A 21,818-nucleotide genomic window follows, 5' to 3' on the forward strand; every position below is an offset into this window, starting at 1 on the left:
AAATCATGGACTGTACAAAACTATCAGCATGAAGTCAGACTCAAATTCTCTTATGAGAATAAATGGTCATTTCACCGAATTCCATCTATCATACGTATGCACATTTGATAACTTTGTATCTTTTACCTTACACGTTATAGTTATTTCAATTTTTCTTTTAAAAAAGTAAATATAAACAATAAAATGCTATCTTTGATTATTCATTCGGCCTATGATGCCCGGATTTGTATTTTGTTTGCAATGTCGCTGCCTTCATACCTGCATCAACCAACAAACAAAGCATTTTGTTTAGATATGATGTACAAATTTGCAATCGTTGAATTCAAAATGTGTTCTGACATCCATCGTAACATCCAAAACATTATTGTTCAAAAAGGAACTTGTATCATGTCAATCATTGGTCATTTGACACTCTATTGTTTAAAATCCAACCAAATTAGCTCGGACTGAATTCGCAGCGTCACTTTCACTATACATGTAGTGGTGCGATGGAAGACGAAATGCACCGTGGCGATTTTCTGCGTTCGATTGTTTTCCCGGCGAACATCAATGACATTTATTTGTCTCTCAAGTCACAGTGGACAACTATACCCTCACGCTCACTCTGTATCATTTACTGTAGGATTTTAAGACACCTGAGAGACAAGAAAATTTATCATAAAAACTTTCTCCTGCACTAAAATATTGAAGTTTTCCGAATTCCGAAAAATACTCGAAACCAGACTGAAGAAGCTGCTGCAGATGGGATTAGGCACAAAGGTACGATTTTTATTGCAAAACCGAATAAAATATTTAAATGTTGGTTTAGATGTATATTTATATAATCTAATACTAATAATATTTCATTAGTTAAAATTGCTTTTATTTTAAAGTTCAAGCAGGCGCAGGCAGTTCAACCTGAAAACGAGGATGTGCTTTGAGGAAAGGGTGTCTTCGGAAATTCCACTGGTGAGGCATTGCAGAGTACGGCTGTTACAATGCACTTCGAAAAATTACACACCTTCAAAACAATTTTCAAAATGCGTTAATTTTGGGACCAAGTCAACGCACTTTGAATGTTTTTTCTTTCAAAGTGCATTCATATCGTCGATATAAACGCATTTTGAAAAAAAAATGCCCAGGGTTAGGTAAAAATATTAGATACTTTTATATACAATAAATGACTGTTTTAACCTTGTTTAGCTCATAAAAAATAACTCATTGCATTCTCAGCGAACTTAATAAACAGTTTCTAGATTAAAATTTAGCGGTCTGTATATGCGGAAGGAAATGAAAATACATGTAATACATATAAATACATGAGAGTTAGCTCTCATTGGTTAATCTTTAAAAAAAAGAAAGAGGTCAATTGCATGTTGATGTGGGTCATTATCAAAATATGCAGACTTTTGAAAAATGTAAAACATGAGAAAATTATTGCTGAAAAAATTACTTTGATTGCAAAAAACACATTTAACAAACAATGAAGTATAACATCTTAAAATTTGCAAACATTGGGATCTACCATTTGATTGATAATTAGACTGAAATTTAATGAACTGTGAACATTTTGTCAGTGGTGTAACAGGTATATAGTATAGGAAAAAATTCTGAAATAAAATAAAATAATTCTTTTAAAATGATGGACATAAAGTTTATATCAACAAAATTCATTTAAAGTTATTAGAACTAGATAACAGAAAATATTTGACACATTTACATAGTGACCAACATAACATTTGAGACACAGTCTTGATGTTACTCAACAAATTTTTAATTTGAGCATTAAAAACACAACTGGATTTTTCTTTCAATGATGCATAAAAAAGACATTACTATAAATGCACTGGTGTGTTTCAAATATACATGTATTATTGTCAGTTTATTTTATTTGGAGAAAAATGTACATGTTACACCACTGATTATTATGTTTTACCACTGACATAAAAGTTACACCACTGACCTAGCGATAATAAATAAGAGATAAGCGTGTTAGATTTTGTAAAATAAACAAATTTCTATTTTTGATTGCATTTAAAACATGATAAATTTGATCTTAAATAAAAGTTTTCGTGTCTCATTCTTTCATAATCTGAAGATAGACACACTGTTACACCACTTATAATCAGTGTTACACCACTGACAGAAAAATTGCATGTAGATGTTTTTTTTTTACATGAATTCACTCATTCTTGAAGTTATATTTTTTTACTATTGGCATCCACACACTTATATCCACCTTGTACCGAGTTCGAACTTTCTTTGCCTCATCAATCTCACAAACAACATCGTCAATACTATACCAGCTCATATCAATCATACATTCTGGACAATAAAATTGAATTTTCTCCAATTTTCTCCAAAATCAATGCATACAACGCATATACACTTCCTCTTTGTCTATATATGTTTGTTGAAGCTCAGCTAGCATTTGTTACTTTTAAGCATTTGAAAGATTTTAGTATAACATAATAGGGAATGTGAAATGTCAGTGGAATAACATATCTTATAATACACTGTAAGTTATGGTGGCATAGATCTGCCATCACTTGTCAGATAGTTATGTCGACTTGTCAGATGATTATGTCGACTTGTCAGATATTTATGTCAACTTGTCAGATATTTATGTTGACTTGTCAGAAAATAAACATATTGACTAGAAACTCAATATTTTGTTGTTAAAGCGTGTTAGTGCCACTAACTGCCATTAACTTGTCATCATAATATCTGACAAGTCGACATAAAGATCTGACAAGTTAACATAATTATTTGACAAGTCGACATAAAGATCTGACAAGTTAACATAATTATCTGACAGGAAAAATAATATGACCACTAGTTTAAAGAAATTTATCATTCATATTATAAGCCGAGGTGTCAAATAATTATGTCGACTTGTCAGATAATTATGTCGACTTGTCAAATAATTATGTCGACTTAAAAGATGCTAATGTCGACTTGTCAGATCCTTATGTCGACTTGTCAGAAGATATTATTTCAACTTGATGGCACAAATTGGGCGTGGAAAGGTTATAGTGTTGAATTTTTAAACACGTGGATAAGTGACAAGTCGATTTAAAGAACTGACAAGTCCACATAATTATCTGACAAGTCGACATCAAGATCTGACAAGTCGACATAATTATCTGACAAGTGGTGGCAGATCTATGCCACCATATTAAGTCATTAAAAAATTTGATTTTTTGATAAAAATAAAATGTGGATTATTTCATTTCTTTATTAGAATAAATTTGTTTTTACTTTTATCTTTTAATCAAGTATTTAAATGAGGAAAACATAATTAGAGCATACAAAATGTCAATGGTGTTTCAAATAATGTCAATGGTGTAACAGGTCTCATTTTCCAGATTAAGAAAACACAATTGCAATTAAATAGTCAAGCTTTCTTTATTGTGACAGTGTCTAACTTGTAAAATTGATAAATAACAATTGTTTAAAATGCTCAAAATATAAATGAAATGGAAGAAAAAGTAAAATAATTAGATAATGTCATGTGGTGTAACAGTTTTTTCAGTGGTGTAACAACAATTTTTGGTTACACCACTGACCGTTATACCACTGATGTATCCATAGTAAATGTAGCAGTGTGACCCAAGAGAACAGATACTACACAAAGCTACAAAGCCTATGTTATAATGTGATAAACATTCATCATTTGTGTGAAAAACTTTTTGTTCTTTCATAATAGAAAACCTTAAATAGCACGTTATTCCACTGACACAGTTTACATTGTATTTTTCGGAGCATCCTAACATTTTCTGCCATATTTTCTATCACAATGATGTCATCACTGATACATTTATCTTTTTAGTAGCAGGGAATGATGCCACTATGATCTGAGGGATTCCAACTGTAGTACAATATTATTTACTTGATGTATTTTAAGATATTTTTATATAATTTGCCTTGTAACACCAATGACAAAAATTTTGTACAAGCATATATTTCATCAAATTCATTGTTTTTAAAAGAGAACTTGTTAAGGAGCATATCAGAAATTAAAATATGAATGTTGTTTTGAAAATTAACGGTGATTTTTGGAATAAAACATCAATATTATTGAAGATATTGTAGGTTAAAGACGTTGCAAAAATTTAATGACAGCATAAATTCACTGAAATCTCATAACAAATAATATTTTTTTTATACTTTAAGCAGTAAAATTGTCGATTTATTTGTTCAACAATATAGGTTTAAGTTTCTAAAATCCAATGGTACTGTATATATTCCCCAGAACATTATTTTTCCCCCTTTAAATTGACACTGACGCAAAAGGCTGCATATTTTGATAATGACCCATGTAACGTTTTTTTATGGTCGTAACAAAAGATAATCAAAGTATTGAAGTACTGAGAGGATTTGATTTTATCGATTATCATATATTTTTAAAATCAGTGATATGTGATTTTGCATGGCAAGTAGTATCAGTAATTGAAATATTTCTGAGAAATTGTATGGATCAAGGCAAGATTGAACTTTAGTTTTGTTCAACCAAACGCTCGACTGTCTCCGTTTATCTTCGACATGCAAGAGAGACTCTCTGTTTTGTCGGATATTAATGGAGACAGCCGAGCGTCTGGTTGAACGAGACTCTATCGTATGAATACATACGACTTAAAAAAAAATATCTAAACTGTTCGTACCATTTAGAATCTTACTATTTTCATTGTATTGATAAATAGGTTTTCTTGAAAAACAATGCTTCAGAATACATTGCATCTGAATTTATCGATTATTTTCAGGAGCTAAGTGTTGTCAGCGGTAGTGATTTGTGCTTAGGTCCAAGCACTGTTTGACTTTCGGTTTACCCGAGTAAGTGCAAAGGAGAGTTGATTTAAATCAACTCCCAAAAACGATAAGATGGCGGACTTCGATATTCTCAAACTGGACTATCCAGTATATGAAGGAATTGGTTTACCAAAGATGCCAAATTTTTTAGAAAACGCTGGACAAACAATACAAAATATCAAAGACTTAAAGCTCGGTCCAGATGCAGTTATTCTGGCTACGTTTCCTCGATCGGGTAAGTCGTATTTAAAGTGTAATCTTAAATAACATCTTTTATGGTTATATCGAGCTATTAGATAAGGTTCTATTTTCAAGTTATAATTAAATTTTAATGGATGGTTACTATATGTTAAATTGTATATTTATAAAGTGTGCAAATATTTGTCGAGCAAAGTAACTGAATAATTTTGAAACTCATACCTTAGAGCACGACTTGTACACATTTTTGTGTAGATTGATAAATGTTTTATATTAAATGTGCACATAAATCAAAAGTTAGTAACTGGTATAAGCATCTGTTTGTTACTGAAGTTATTCTCATGCAACATGGCAATGACCTATATAGGCATGAACTTCTCGAGTTGTACAGTGTACATGTATATACACTCGAAAAAAAAAATTATAAGTGTTCACCAAACAGTTGTAACAACGTTATTGTTGACAAAGGATACGCACGATTCTGATACACGAACGATCTTACAGAATTTTCACAATGCATGAACGATAACGATAAAAAAAACGCAAACAAACGATTCTACACCATTTAAAACTCTTGACTGGTCCTCTGTCTCTATCGTACAAAAGAGACACATCGAAGCCAGGGATTCCTGGCTTGATTGACGCGCCCTCTATCGGTGCTGCTTTATACACAGTATGGGAAATAATCTAGTAATTACGCGATCTGCCGAGTCTATAACACCATACTCGGCCGATTTATGTTTCCTGTGTCGATTAAATATGTCAGTCTTAATTAACAAAACCATTTTACACCGCTGTTTCAAGTTTTTTACTCAATTAATGAATGATTTGCAATATAAGGGAACAGGTGATGTCCCAAAAATAGAATATCATTATGTGTGAAAATGTAGAGAATTTTGTGCGTATGAAATGTTTAATAATCCCGTGAAACAAAAATCTGATAAAAAGGAATGTTTGTATTTTATGTGGAAATAAAAGGGACCGTGTTAGATTGATTGAAAGCAAATAACACTGTGCCGGATAATTATGCCAGTGCCAAGGTGGCAATTTTGCACCCGTCTAAGCTGCATATATCGAAAAATTCAAATATGCCATATGATAGACCATTGCTTAAAGAGTTAACAACCACCTTTGTTATCATTGTATCTCACCTGTCAGGTGAGATGTTTACCTTTTAGAAACAAATTCCTATAGGAAAATAATTTTTTTCCCATAAGAAGAACAGTATTCTTATAGGAAATTTGAAATTTCCTATCGGAATACAAGAACTTCCTATAGGAATTTCAATTCCGATAGTATTTGATAAAATCTGATAGGAAAACTTAATATCCTGTAGGAAAACTACATGTCTGAATCAAATGCATACAGGAAATACCATTCTCCTATAGAAAACTATTGTCTATCATTTGGTATGTATAGATTTTTCCGAAACTGCATCTTAAGCGGGTGCAAAAATGCCACCTTGGCACTGGCATATTTATCCGGCACAGTGTTAAATTCTGATATTGTTTTTAAAGAACTTTTTAAAAAGTATGGCGGTATTTGTGTTGAAAGCGGAATACTTTGCAGAAATTGTTTTAAAAAATTAATAAACTTGGAAAAAAAGTGTCGGGAGTTCTACGATTTGTGTCAAAAAACTATATAGCTGTCTATACTAGAGGGAAGAGGCTCGCTTATTCTCCGGCCAATGAACAAAGGAAAATATCAGAAAGGCATTGCCAGTCTACAAAAATTTAAAGTTAGAATTGATATTTTAGATTAGAATTAAGAAAACGTATTGCTTTAATTTATATTACAATATGCTTTGTTAATTAAAAAATCGGCATTTACAGTAGCCATGCACTGTTTTATATTTACTAGTAAACGGTGCGATAGGATTCATACACCAATTAAATTGTTTTAATAACTCCACAAGGTATATTAACTTCTACCAGAAGTTAAAGAAAATAAGAAAAAAAGATAATGCATACTCTACACGAAATTATTTACATACGAGTTAAATTTTACACAATGAACATAGGTTTACTCTTCAATTCTTTTATTGACGCATAAGAAATGCATAAAAAGGAAAACCAGTCTTAACTATTTATCGAAAATTAACAAAATTTGGTGGAACCACCAATATCTAAACAATACATTCTATAATCTACAACGTTTTATAACGATGGTGGAACCACCAATTTTATTCACTGTTTGTGCAAAGAAACTATTCTATACATTGTTTAAACTATTCTATACATTGTTTATGCAATCTGATTCCCTTATGTAATGATATAATTGTGCTAGAAACAGGTAAATTTGTTATCTTGTTCCAGAGAAGTTTGATTTTACTCATGCCATATTTTCATATTATACGGTATTAGTTGATTGAATTTTATTTATTCTTAATTTTAAAGCATCTAAATATATTTCAGTACTAATAAATGTTTACGCAATGTAATAGAGAGGAATGCCTATCGTATTTTCATTTGAAAGAAAACTTGTATAGGCAATATTGATCGCTTTCATTCAACGTGTCTCTCTTGATTGAGGCTTATATGATCAAAAGTATATGTCAAGATACGATATATGCTTAATATAGATAACCTAATCATGCAAAACTAACTCGATCGATCAAAAGATTAAATGAGATGTTGAATTACTTACTATTTAACGAAGAAAGGGATTCGATATTTTAAAAAAGATTAGCGCTGACATGATACAAGTATGTAAACTTTTGTCAATATTATTCTACAAAAAGTTTTAAATTCACATTTTTGCGTTGGTTTAAAAACTACTCGTCATGGCTTTAGATTAAATCCTGGAATTCCGAAAAAATTTATAAAACAAAAATCGCATAATCACGCACGGTAAAAAACGCAAACCAATTTTCTGATACACGTACGATCCGGCACGCTACACGAACGATCACCCATGGTGCAAGAACTATTTGACTTGTGAACAATACCGTTGTTACCACTGTGTAATGTATTTACTTTATGAAACAACATGTGATGCACATGTGATGTTCTTGTCGTCGGGATGACTGACTCCAACTGTATTTCAAGTACTTAAGAACGATGCATCGACTCCTGGTTCAATTTTTCTCGGAGCTTTAGGGCTATTTTAAGTTGTTGATGGAAATGGCGTTTTAATTAGGGAAAGAAAAATAATATCAAAATAACATTTTCCTCGGATCGCTCTATATTCAAAACATTGTCGAGGACAAAAGAAACAGCAAATTTAAATTGAGTAATATTTGTGCTAGAAACAATGCAGACAACAATTTTTCAATGATCTGTTTTTCAAATGATCGTTCGGCAACGTTAATTGTTATCTTTTTAAACTGTCACCAAATACTTATATCAATCACAAAAAGACAATTATATTATATGTTGTGACGTTTTGTCACGGGTAATTGATTTCAATCGATGTTCTTATTTTATCTATGATATTAATGACAAGACATATCAGTCAAGAAATATTTGAAAATTTTACATTATATCATTGTGTAGTTTTCAAATTATTCTATTTATCAGGGTCAACACTTGGAAGTTCATAACTTAGAACTATAAAATAATGGCATCGCGAAAATAGAGTATTTTGAGTAAATTAAGGAATCTACAGTTATAAATTTTACATAAGGCGATGTATGTATGTATGTATGTATGTATGTATGTATGTATGTATGTATGTATGTATGTATGTATGTATGTATGTATGTATGTATGTATGTATGTATGTATGTATGTATGTATGTATGTATGTATGTATGTATGTATGTATGTATGTATGTATGTATGTATGTATGTGTACAGAAGTAGTTATATATTTTAGGATCCCCCCCCCCTCCCCAGGAAAATACAATATTATGATACAACAATTGTCCGATAGACATTATTTATTCCTCAATATGTTTTGAAAAAGTTACTTTACATTGTATATGTATATATATTAAGATAATTTGAGCAACAATTGACATAATTGACATAAATGGACAAGCTTTAAGGAGTCATTAAAGAAATAACAGGAAAATAAAATAAAATATATTCTGCATGAAAAAAATCAGAATTTTTGTCAGGTTTTTTTTTATGTTAAACATTGAGCTTTTTTTATAATTAGATGATTTTCATCGTCACATTGCATATTGAGCACTGCGATTTTCAAAAAGATCTTCAACAATTGTTCATATAAATATAAAACACCTCTGTAAGCAATTCTAGTTTGCTGTCCATTTTTCTCTACCTAGAGTATACAACGTTCCGATAACATGTAAAATACTGACAAATTAGAAAAATTGGTTCTGATAAATGTTATTGATTCCAAACTGAACCAAACAACTTTAAAGTCTACCTCAGATATAAAACAGTCAACTCTAGATTTAATATTCTATTATCTTATCAAAAACATATTTATCATTTAATTCACAGACAGAAAAAAACAAAAGATTTGATCTGGGGATAATCTATAAGATAAAAGTTTTTACATTGTAGGAACACACTGGGTGTACGAAATTGCTCATATGTTGCTTACAAAAAAGGCAGAGTATGCTACAAAGTCCAGAGAGGCTGTTTACTTGGAAGGGTTGCCAGACCTGGGCCCTCTACAGTCTTATAATCATATCGTCAGCACACACCTTCCATTCCAGTGGTTGCCAAAACAGCACTTGGAGACTGGTGGCAAAATCATTCATGTCATAAGGAACCCGAAAGATGTTGCTGTTTCATTGTATAAATTTACGGACTCATGCGACGGTATCCCTGAGAACACATTTGAAGAATTCTTTTTTGAATATTTTTTAAAGAAAAGTGAGTTTAAAATCAGTTGTGTAATGGAAAAAGTTTGAATATTGCAATAACTAGTTTTTAATGTGAATGAAAACGTATCCTACAATTCAAAGCTTAAAACGGGTGATTTTACAAAAGAGAAGATCAAGAGGAGGCTATAGAATACATTTATACATTTAAACATTCTCAAACTATAAATTATTTTTAATATATAATATATCACCTCTTAATTTGATATGATTATATTAAAATGTATGAGGGCCCTTCAATATTAAAAAATCTTCACGCATCCATCAATATAAGAGTTTTTTGTAAGAATTGTGGCATGTAAAATTTAGTTGGTATGTGTCGCTTTATTACATATTTTAATCTTGCTGGATTAGATTTTTTTTAAATGTTTGTTTCTTTGCATATAATGTGTCTTCTTTCTTTTGTTAAGAGGTGATGTTTGGCGGTTGGTTTAATTACAACAAGGCGTTCATCAGAGAATCGGAAGTGCGGAAAGACCAAATCATCATGTTGCAATACGAAAAACTGCAAAGAGTAAGTAATAAAACCAAAGGTACAGTTGGTTAGCAAACTGTGTATTAATAAAAGCAAAATTCATTTATTTCACAGTAAAGAAAAATTAGTAACATATAAATGTATAGACATATTTCTAATTGTTCAATCCATTTCAATATATCTATATATGAATAAATATCAAATAATATACTCCTTAGGTAAAATCAAGCACATACATGTATCATACTCTAAAATTCAAATTCATTCCTTTTGAAAATTACAAAGTTAATCATAATGGATCGCATTCATCCAACTTTGCAAATACAAAACAATAAAATGTAAAATTAATTCAATAGAAACATAAAAACTTAAAGATGCAATTCAAAATTTAAGAATTTTAAGTTCAAACGATCACCATTTTAAACAGAATACTATCGGGGAACTCAAACGATTGGCAAAGTTCTTAGACGTAAAAGATGCTGACCAATTGTTTCCAGAAATAGCAGAGAAGTGTGGCTTCGACAATCTTAAAGCAGCTGATGAAAGAGTGCGAAATGATTCCACTATGGCAGAAATCATAAAGTCTATGAATCTCAAGAAAATTCCTACCTTGTATAGAAAAGGTGAGCAGATAATAACGTATCTCCAAAGGGGGGGGGGGGGGATTAGCGTGACATTGTTTTAATTGACGTCCATAATTTTTTGCTATTCAAAATGTTTCTTATATCAATCAATATCGAAAATAATATCTGCGTTTTATTATTTTTTTTTTTGTCGTTAGTTTTTTGAATTGCAAAAACATCGTCGCGAAAATAATCAGATACTTAGTATGCTTTTAATGCCTTGATAAGGATGTACATGTATATTTTTATATAGTTATGTAGCATATTACTTTAATATTTAATGTTTTATGAAAATATGCAAAATATCAAATATTTCTTTTTAAGAAAGAGCCTTAACATTTACTGAAAGATATTTAAATTTTGAAAAAGGTTTCCTGTAATGATTAAATAAAAATGTGTATGTAAAACCCAATTTTAATTGAATTTTACGCAAATGAAGCAACTGAAGACTAAAGAAACAACAATTTATTTTCAGGTAAAGTTGGAGATTGGAAAAATTATTTCACAGTAGCAATGAACGAAACATTTGACAAGATATACGCAGATAACATGAAGAATGTTGCAGTTGATATCGATTTTGTCTAGTGTTTAATCCGAAATGAATCATATAACATTTGTATTGTATTAATCGATTATATCTAAAGTATTGGCTAAATATTTATGCATTACCTCTTAAGTGTGTATCTAAAGCTAAGGTAGTTATTAGTTTAATCTTGTAATTTAACACCAGTGTTGATGTATACACTGTTTATAGATCAATAATACAGTAGACAATAGTGATAAGATTTTCTGTTAATATCCAAAAGCTACTCTACACACTCCTAAAATGATTAGAAACCCGTTCTATTCTAGCTGAGCTGGGGAAATAGACATGTGTGCTTTATTAAGACTGAAACGAAATGTGGCGGTAGGGAACAGTGCTCTAAATCAAAAGTTCAAAAGAAAAATACAAAACAGGAGCAGAATACACATGGGTCTCTACAAAAACTTGAGGGGGAATCAGGCACCATGGATAAGCGAGCAACGTCACATCCGCCGTGTGCTCTTTGTGGTAATCGGAAAAGGCTTTGCATGATTCCTAAATTTAGATATAACGCCAAATCATTTCCATTTTGAATTTAAAGGGGCTGGTCACGATTTTGGTCACTTTTATTATTTACAATGCGTTTAGAAGACATTTCTAATGATCCAATAAAATTTGAGAGTCAGTTGTAGAGTTATAAGCAAGATACAGGGCTCACAATTCTTTGTCATGTAAACAAGGCCCGTGCCCTGTTTTTGTATACAATGGTTCAATATTACAGTAAAAAATCTTTCTCTAGCCAATTTGTTAATCTTCTTATTCATTTTAAGCATGAATAAACTGTTTCTAACATAACACATTTGTTTTAGGTCTAAAACTGAAATTTTTACTTCAACATTCAAAATGTAAACAAATGCTTTGTTTACATAGCAAAGAAGTGTAGGCTCTGTAACTCCCTTATAACCCAACAATAGACACTCAAATTTTTGTTTATTATTGACCTTACTTGAGCATTGTAAACATTAAAATTTGAAAAAAAAACCCAATTTTTGATCAAAATTGTGACCATGCCCCTTTAATGATGTACGATAATTAATTTAAAAAAAAACAATAATACATATCATTTTTAAGCTCACCGAAGTTTTCTTATTCATGTACTGGGAAATTCACTGAAAAATATGTTTATTTTAACAATCTAAAAATAAAAGAACTTCTTGATATCGATGTTTGCACTTAACTTTTCCCGCTACATCATTTTAATGTTCTAATTTGTGCATTTGACAAAAATACCTTAAAGAGAGCTAAATAGTTGCCGCTTTTAAAATGTTATACTCATACTTTAGACAAAAAGGTATGTGAAAAAAATTAGAGAAATGTATTTATCTTTTAGCTTTATCTCCCCCTTAATAAATAGAGTTATGGCAACATATCATATTTAAAAGTTTAAAGCATATCTGATGGGTAAAAGGTTGACACCAGCTTCCTTTAATACTGTTTAAAATAAAATTGTACACTTCTATCACATCAGCGAATTCGAGGCTTTACCAGAACTTAATATTTAGGTGGAATCGATTGAAATATTTGCAATGTATTGTATGTACCATATAGATTTCGCCCTAAAAGCTATATGTTATAGGTGATCAACGTTACACAATTTATTAGATTCAAAGTATTAATCAGCAGTAAAGAACCAATGTCACCACAAAAATAAACATTTGATAGAAGGTACACCATTCGTGTTTTAAATCATGCTTACTCGTTTATCACTGATATGAAATGGATTCAGGAAAAAATGTCAGAAAAAATAGATTGTAATTAAGATATGCTGTTGATTGAATTGGAATTGCCAAGATACACAAGCGAAAAAATGCAAGATTATTTTTTAATCAATATGATATGTTAAATCAATTACAGGTCTCAGCGGATCTCAAGTATTGGCTTTCCAAACATTCCACTTCCGACAACATCGATTAGGTTAAATCCATATTTAACTTTATCTACATATCCAAATTCTAAAAATAAAAGTTCCAACAATAAATATACAAGAAAGGAAACAAGAGCACAAATTCGAGCCCATTTAATTGCAGCCCTTTTAAAATCGTATATATTATCAATTCTTATTTTATTTTTAAAATAAAATTAGCATTTTTCTCGACGTAAGATATAATAATTGAGGTATATCGACAACGTTTTATGTACTAACAATTGTTACTTCAATACTTACGTCTACCATCATCTAACACAGATAGGCAACTCCGCCATTAGCGTGGTTTGTTGTTGGAAAATATTACGGGACCAACCAAACATTGAGAACTACATATAAGTAAACTGAGATAATGATCTTAAACAAAAAATATATTGTTTTCACGAAAAATGGCATAGGTTTTAGACATTTTGAAACAAAAAATTGAAAAATAAGTTAAATATATAGAAAATATATTGACCCGCTATAAAACATCGGCAAACTCTCGGATGATGGGTAGCCAACTGCCTCCGTAAACTCCTCTTTTTATGTTGTTTACTAGATATGAACTCACAAAAATATAATATTTTGAATGTTTTGGTAATAGGTTTTAGCTGTTTATGTTTTGATATAATTGTTTATTAGAAAGACACACTGATTTAAACTGGAAATACTTGACAATAGGGACCGCAAGTTACCAATCAGTTGCCAATCTCTGTTATTTATGTCTCTGCTTCTATTCGATATATCCCTGTAAACTTGTTCTAAAAGATACCACAGTCTGCGTCATTTGTTTCATATTTGGATATTTTACTGGAAAGGGACATTGATTGTATCCTTAAAACAAAACTTTACGATAATCGTGATGACTTAAATTTTTCAAAAGTCAACTTTCCTTGTTTATGTAACAATATACTTCTACACCTGAATATGGAGTTTTTGTCTCTCAATTAATAAATCAATAAATCAATAAATCAATACACAAGGACATGCTCTTTGCATTAACAGTTTCTAAGGCAAGACAGGCTACTGACCACCAAGTTGATAAAACAGGATACATGTACAACAACCTTCTCAAGAAAAACAATCGTCCACTGAATGACGTTTTTCATACTTATTATTAGACCATAATTAATCACTTAATTGTATACGGATCTTTTCGTTTTCCCGATTACACCAAAGAGCACATGTCGTGTAGGACCGGTCAGCAAGGGATGCCCACTCTTCCATGGCACCTGGTCCTACATCCAATTTTTTTTAGAGATCCGTGTTTGTTCTGCTCTTGTTTTGTATTTTTCTCTTGGACTTTTGATTTTGTATATATTTGTTTTTGTATTTGTCAGAACTCTATATTTAAAAGGAAACAGTATATTTTTCTTGGAATTTTTTTAAGAAACGACCACTGAACACTAATAAAAAAAATTAAACGATAATATTTTATATATTTCTAGACTGTAGTATGTCAAAATATATAAAGTAACTAGATACGATCTCGTTACGAGTAGATCTTCCGTTCAATTTTTACGATTAAATATCAATGAATTTCAGAATTCCTCCTCAACCACTCCCTTTCAGATAATGTATACAATTGTCATTATCCTTTAAAATGCTTAACAAAGAGTTTTGCTTTTTTCACATACAGCACATTAAAAATTTAAGATTTTAGTTTCCTAAAATCCCTAATTACGTCATCAATGGGTTTGGAAATGAGTTTTACAAACTGATATTGTTACGATCAACAACTTTGTTTCTATAATGCATTAAAAAAAACTTGATCGTTTTTAAGGTATGTGCAATAGACTTTACGAGTGTCTTGACCTTTAATTTAAGGGGCCAGCCATTATTTCTTGAGTTCATTTGAAAGGTCTTACATATAATAACATTGTTTGTTCTTACACCTATCTAAAATTGTTGATCATTTTTGAGATACAAATGATTGAATATTTTAGGGGCCAGCCCTCTGGATCCTTAATGGGCACAGGCATTGGTGTTTTAATTAATGGAATCGTTTACAATGCTTAACAAAATATGTCTCCTTCTCTAGATATATTGCGTCCAAGTTTATGTACTTTGGTCCCTAAAAATCCCTAATTACGTAATAAATGGGCGTGGAAATGATTTTACCTGCTAAATATTGTAACGATCAACAACTTTGCTTTTTTAATGCATTACAAAATCTTTATCGTTTTAAAGTTATTTGTAAAAGAGTTTACGAGTGTCTTGGCCCCTAATTAAAGGAGCCAGTCCCTATTTCTTAATTTTGTTGGAAGGAACTTCTGATTCTCTACCTCTTTTATAATATATGTCTTTACAAAACATCAACTCATAAAAAGATACAGATCAAAACGAATGAAAATTTTGATTCGAAATTCGTACCCAATTTCCGAGCCTAGGCGAGCTCAGAGAAATGGCGCCAGTGGCACCAAAAAACTACATTCTGCACACCTTCGAACTATAGTCTACCTATCCTGAAAATTTCATATTCATATCTCTAATAGTCTTTGGGTTTATTTCTGCACAAAATTGGTCGTGAAAACTTACAAAATCGGCCGTAAATCGGAACCGGAAGTGACGATCTCAAAATTTCAAAAAAATTCTAGATTTATGACCTCTGTGTTGCAACCACTATTGACATTTATCTCAATAGTGGTTTTATTTCAAAAGTGGTTGCAACACCTCTGGCAATCATCTGTGAAAAAATGGTCGATATCGGCCGAAAAGTTTTCGAGATATCGCGTGCACAAAATTTGTGGAAAAGAAAATAAGAAGAAGAAGAAGAAGAAGAAGAAGAAGAAGAAGAAGAAGAAGAAGAAGAAGAAGAAGAAGAAGAAACAGTACGAAAACAATAAGGTCCGTTGGAAACGGAACACTTTAAATAAGGCAATAAAAGTTTGAATTATAACAACTGAGGATTCTATTACGAAAGCCTATAGTTACCTATGCTTGTTGTGTTATAACTCATTCACTGTCTTACCTTTTAATGTCTTATCAATATTGAAAGTATAATGACCTCTTCGTCATGCAATGCATGCGCGTAAGTGGGTTCTGAAGTTATTTATTTATTCATAACACAACTCGTATGAATCATCAAAAAATGATTTTATTGGTATTATTAACATCTTTCTTACGATTTCTCAACGATTTATACAACCAATTTCTTACTTGTTATTGAAAGTCTAAAAAATTATTTTGTTAAAAAGCCATTCTGATTGCACAAGTACTCTGAAGTTGACATTAAAAGGAAGCTGTAATTTTAGATAGACACCATCTATGTAGCTTTTGGAGACCAGGTCTTCCAACAATCAGTAGGAATTTCCATGGGCACAAATTGTGCTCCTCGTTTGGCTGACTTATTTTTATATTCATAAGTAACAGAAACTATTCAAAAGCTTGTGCAAGAAAATAATAAAAAACTCACTGTGACCATATCCTGACATTTAAATATTTTAATCATGTTTTATTCATTAACAACAGTTACTTTCACTCTAATATTAAATTTGTATATCCCAGTAAACTTGAAATGAAAAGATACCGCATATTGTGAGACATTAAGATATTTAAGACGTTAGCGGTAACCTAACAAAAAAACCTATAAAATCAACAGAATGATTTTCATCTTTTCTTTCATCATCAATTTCCCTTACTTACGAAGCAATACAATATCATCACCTGCTTATGGGGTTTATGTCTCTCAGCATATTCGTTATGCAAGAACATGGCCTACATGTGAACAATTTCTTAAACGAGGTAAACTGCTATTTAACAAGTTGTTGAAACAAGAATATCAAGAAGTCAAGAATCTCGATTAAAATCATCTTTACGGAAGTTCTACGGTCGATATAATGACCTTGTCAGCAAGTACAATGTTTTATTAAGACACATGCTGACTGACATTTTTCATAATTGATAAACGATTCTTTATACATCCGACTGACTATGGTTTCTCCCATTTCTATGATATTGAATATAAGCACACGGCGGGTGCGACCGATCGGCAGGGGATGCTAACTCCTCCTAGGCACATGATCCCACCTCCTGTGTTTGCTCAAGGTTTTTATTTTGACCACCACTAACAAACCAAGTCATCAACGTTTTATATTTTCCCTATTATGACATTTACCTCGATCATAACATGTCCAATTGTGACGATGAGCCAGGCGGGTGCAATCGGCCAACAGGGAATGCTTACTCTTCCTCGGCGCCTGATCCCACCTCTATCTTTTTAGAGGTTCGTGTTGCTCTGCTTTATTACATGTATATTTATGAATATTCAATGTGTTTACGTTGTTTTAAAATGATATAAATTTTTATAATTATAATGTCTATAAAAAGTTTGATAGTTTTGCAAAAATTTAATAGCAAAACTTTCATTTTTATTTATATATTATTAAATTATTTCACAGAACCAAATTTATTCAACCTTTTGTCAGAACATTTCATGCATTAAACTTAATCAGAAAATTTCAACGAATGTTCCTGAAACAAAAAAAAAAAGAAATTGATTTAAAAGTGGAATTTGAGACTGGAAGAACTAATTAAAAGTAGCCATGAGTGAAACATTTGACAAGATTAATGCAGACAAAATGAAAAATATTGAATTTGAAATCGAGTTTGACTGATGTTAAATTCATAAGCAGAATATTTGCATCCATAACGTTAAAAACACACAATCGCTTATCATATCAATAATAAAAAATCATTTATGAATTATATAAACTGTTGTAATGCTTTAATATAGAGATTTAAACATTTTTTTTATTTTCATTAAAATTGTTATGTACAAATTAATTCTATGAAGTAAAGATATGTTTAATATTGATCGATTGCGAATCCGTTTATATATTTTACCACCCCATAACAACAGAAAACTTTTTGGAAATTACTCCATGAGGCAAAAAAGTAAAACCTGGATATTTAGTACATCAGGCTGATTTTTTTTTACATCATCATTGTTTTTCAGATTCTCACAAGTCTACAAGAAAAGACCCATGGGCCACATCGCTTACCTGACGAACAATAGGTATGATAAAATCAGCTTAATGGAGTCATAATACAAACTATTCGGACAATGTACAATGATACATAGATCCTGTATAAATAAAGTCTATTTCCCACTGGATATTCTTATGTTTATAATCATTAGTCCCTTTTCTAAAATGATGATTTTATAGTCATATCACATGTTGAGTATTGCAGTTCTCAAAAAGATCCTGAACAATTGTTTATATATGGGATATAAACCTACATCAAACTCTGAACCTTCTGTGAGGCCGAAGAATTGTCATGGGGCCAAAGTCTTAACAATTATAAATGATTCTGAGAAGAAGATTTTTAAAGACTTACTCTACATATTCCTATGTAAAACTTTGATCCCCCCCCTATTGTGGCCCCACTCTACTCCAGGAGGTGTCATTATTTTCACAATTTTGAAAGTACATTACCTTAGGACGCTTCCACACAAATTTCTGCTTTTCTGGCTGATTAGTTTCTGAGAAAAAGATTTTTAAAGATTGACTCTATAAATTCCTATGTAAAACTTCGACACCCCCCCCCTATTGTGGCCCCACCCTACCCCAGGGATCATGATTTACACAACTTTGATTCTACACCACCTGGGGAAGCTTCCACACGAATTTCAGCTTTCCTGGCTGATTAGTGTTTTAGTAAAAGATTTTTAAAGATTTACTCTATATATTCCTATGTAAAACTTTGATCCCCCATTGTGGCCCCACCCTATCCCCTGGGGATCATGATTTTCACAACTTAGAATCAACAATACATGAGGATGCTCCCACACAAGTTTCAGCTTTCCTTGCTGATTAGTTTATGACAAGAAGATTTTTAAAGATTTACCTTATATAATCCTATGTTAAACTTTGACCCCCCATTGTGGCCCCAACCTACCCCAAAGGGTCATGATTTTCACAACTTTGAATATACACTACCTGATGATGCTTTTTCACAAATTTCAGCTTTCCTGGCTGTTTAGTTACTAAGAAGATGATTTTTAAAGATTTTCTCTATATAGTCCTATGTAAAACTTCGACACCCCCATTGGGGCCTACCTGAGGATTCTTCCACACAAGTTTCAGCTTTCCTGACTGATTTGTTTCTGAGAAGAAGATTTTCAAATATTTACCCTATATATTTCTGTGGTAGAGTCAAGTATATGGCATTCCTACTAGCTCTAGCTAGTGGGTTAGCCTTTTAGCTCGATCGGTAGAGCGCTGGAGGACTGCCGTGCCAGAGGACCCGGGTTCAAACCCCAGCAGAGGCAATAAGTGTCTCTGTTACATTTGGCGCCCACGTTGGGACCTGGGTATTATCTGGCGGGTGAAAGAGATTGTCTCTAGTACTTCGCCCCATAGGTGCTGGCACTCCAGGAGAGTCGGGACGCCTCTTTCCTTAGAGGGGGACAAGTGGTAGAGTCAAGTATATGGCATTCCTACTAGCTCTAGCTAGTGGGTTAACCCTTTAGCTCGATCGGTAGAGTGCTGGACTGGCGTGCCAGAAAACCCGGGCAGAGGCAATAAGTGTCTCTGTTACATTTCTATGCAAAACATTGACCCTCCATTGTGGCCCCACCCTATCGCCTGGCGATCATGATTTTCACAACTTTGATTCTACACTACCTGAGGATGCTTCCACACAAGTTTCAGCTTTCCTGGCTGATTAGTTTTTTAGAAGAAGATTTTTTAAGATTTACCTTATATATTCTTTTGTAAAACTTTGACCCCCCGATTGGGACCCCACCCTACCCCCATGGCTCATGATTTTCATAATTTTGAATGTACCATATCTTAGGATGCTTCTACACAATTTTCAGCTTTCCTGGCCCATGAGTTAATGAGAAGAAGATTTCTATAGATTTACTCTATATATTCATATGTAAAACGTCGACCCCCCCCCCATTGTGGCCCCACCCTACCCCTGGGGATCATGATTTACACAACTTTGATTCTACACTACCTGAGGATGCTTCCACACAAGTTTCAGCTTTCCCAGCCTAATGGTTTTTTAGAAGATTTTTTATATTTTCTCAAAATTTTTCAATAATTTCTAATTACCTCCCTTTGAAAAAGGGCATGGTCCTTAATTTTCACAACTTTGAATACCCTTTGCCTAAGAATGATTTGTGCCAAGTTTGGTTGAATTTAGCCCAGTAGTTCTTGAGAAGATGTTGCAAAATGTGAAAAGTTTACAGACAGACAGACGGACAGACAGACGACAGACTAAATGTGATCAGAAAAGCTCACTTGATCTTGCAGCTCAGGTGAGCTAAAACGAAATCAATTTGTATATATATTTAATTATTCATGCGTAGACAAAGCGTTCAACAATATCTAATTGTGATTTGGTTGTCGACTGCTAAATGAAATTTTCTTTAAAATATTTTCTACATTGATAATCACGGTAATAACAACTTTACACAATGGTGAAAGCCAATATGGATTGATTTTCCCTTTTTTCTAAATTATATAGAGAGAGAGAGAGAGAGAGAGAGAGAGAGACAGAGAGAGAGAGAGAGAGAGAGAGAGAGAGAGAGAGAGAGAAGAGAGAGAGAGAGAGAGAGAGAGAGATTCATGTATAAGTTAAGAAGTTAACTTACCTGACGCAAAAACTTTTTATGATCTGTAGTTGTTCGACGATCGTCTATCTCTTTTTCCTCTTAAGCAAAACTGGGCCAAATTTTACTTAACATGGGATAGAATATCCTTATGGATAGGGAAAAATGTTTACAATAAAGAAAAATAGGATATTTTTTTAGGTGAAGTTTATGACTAGAATGCATGAAATTCCTTAATCTGCTTTTTAACAACCACCGCACCAGATAAGTCCAAAACTCAATCCAAAACATCTACATATATGTATAGTGTAGATGCTATGTTGTTTAAAGTTTGACTCCTGGGACAATACTTGCGCAACGGAGGGGTACAAAGTGCAATTAAGGATTACAAAAACTAAAATTTTCTGGTATGAAATGGTATGATTTGATGAATTTCTGTGTTAGAATTCTGATATATGAAACATTTTAAAATTATTCCAATTTAAATCCACTGACGAATAATGGAGCCCCAAAAGGGATACAAAATTCAACATTGAAATATATAGGAAAAATAGCCTCTCTAATCGCAATGCTTCATTGTTTCATACTACTATGCAACCGCTTTAAATGTATACGAATATATTGAATATGTTTGGTCAAAGTCTAACTTAAAGATAAAATCATCATCTGAATACCGTGGAATCATTACAATTCGTGGTGGCTCAATTTTTGCGGTATTTGTGGGTAGCCCTCCCCCACTTATTTTAATCCTCAACGAATACAATTAAAGAAAGAGATATGGGACAGTAACCGTTCCACGAAATTAATCCCCAAGAATGACAAAAAAATTAACAGTCCACAAAAATTGGCCCCCGTGAATTAAAATGATTCCACAGTTAAACGTTGA

At 32.1% G+C, this 21,818-nt stretch overlaps 1 protein-coding gene across 2 annotated transcripts; it reads left to right on the forward strand.

Moving 5' to 3' along the window:
- Positions 1–383: 383 nt before the first annotated feature.
- LOC105340599 (sulfotransferase 1E1) lies at positions 384–14,795 on the forward strand. Of its 2 annotated transcripts, none has more exons than XM_066068715.1 (7): positions 384–759; positions 873–948; positions 4,743–5,023; positions 9,459–9,773; positions 10,192–10,295; positions 10,684–10,879; positions 11,732–14,795. In XM_066068715.1, the coding sequence occupies exons 3-7, from the start codon at positions 4,861–4,863 to the stop codon at positions 11,746–11,748; spliced, it is 795 nt and encodes a 264-aa protein (XP_065924787.1). In that variant the 5' UTR covers positions 384–759; positions 873–948; positions 4,743–4,860; the 3' UTR covers positions 11,749–14,795. The 2 variants fall into 2 exon arrangements, with proteins under 2 accessions (XP_065924787.1, XP_065924786.1); XM_066068714.1 differs by having other exon boundaries at positions 392–759; positions 11,355–14,795.
- The last annotated feature ends 7,023 nt before the right edge of the window (positions 14,796–21,818 follow it).

This window comes from Magallana gigas, chromosome 8 (genome assembly GCF_963853765.1).
Source record: "Magallana gigas chromosome 8, xbMagGiga1.1, whole genome shotgun sequence".
NCBI lineage: Eukaryota > Metazoa > Mollusca > Bivalvia > Ostreida > Ostreidae > Magallana > Magallana gigas.

What these genes read in the sequence shown, in the direction of transcription:
- LOC105340599 (XM_066068714.1), top strand. Translation starts at nt 4,861, where the DNA reads ATGGCGGACTTCGATATTCTCAAACTGGACTATCCAGTATATGAAGGA. An exon ending in TGAATATTTTTTAAAGAAAA is followed by an intron (nt 9,774 to 10,191) that starts GTGAGTTTAAAA and finishes TCTTTTGTTAAG; the next exon opens with AGGTGATGTTTGGCGGTTGG. An exon ending in AATACGAAAAACTGCAAAGA is followed by an intron (nt 10,296 to 10,683) that starts GTAAGTAATAAA and finishes CATTTTAAACAG; the next exon opens with AATACTATCGGGGAACTCAA.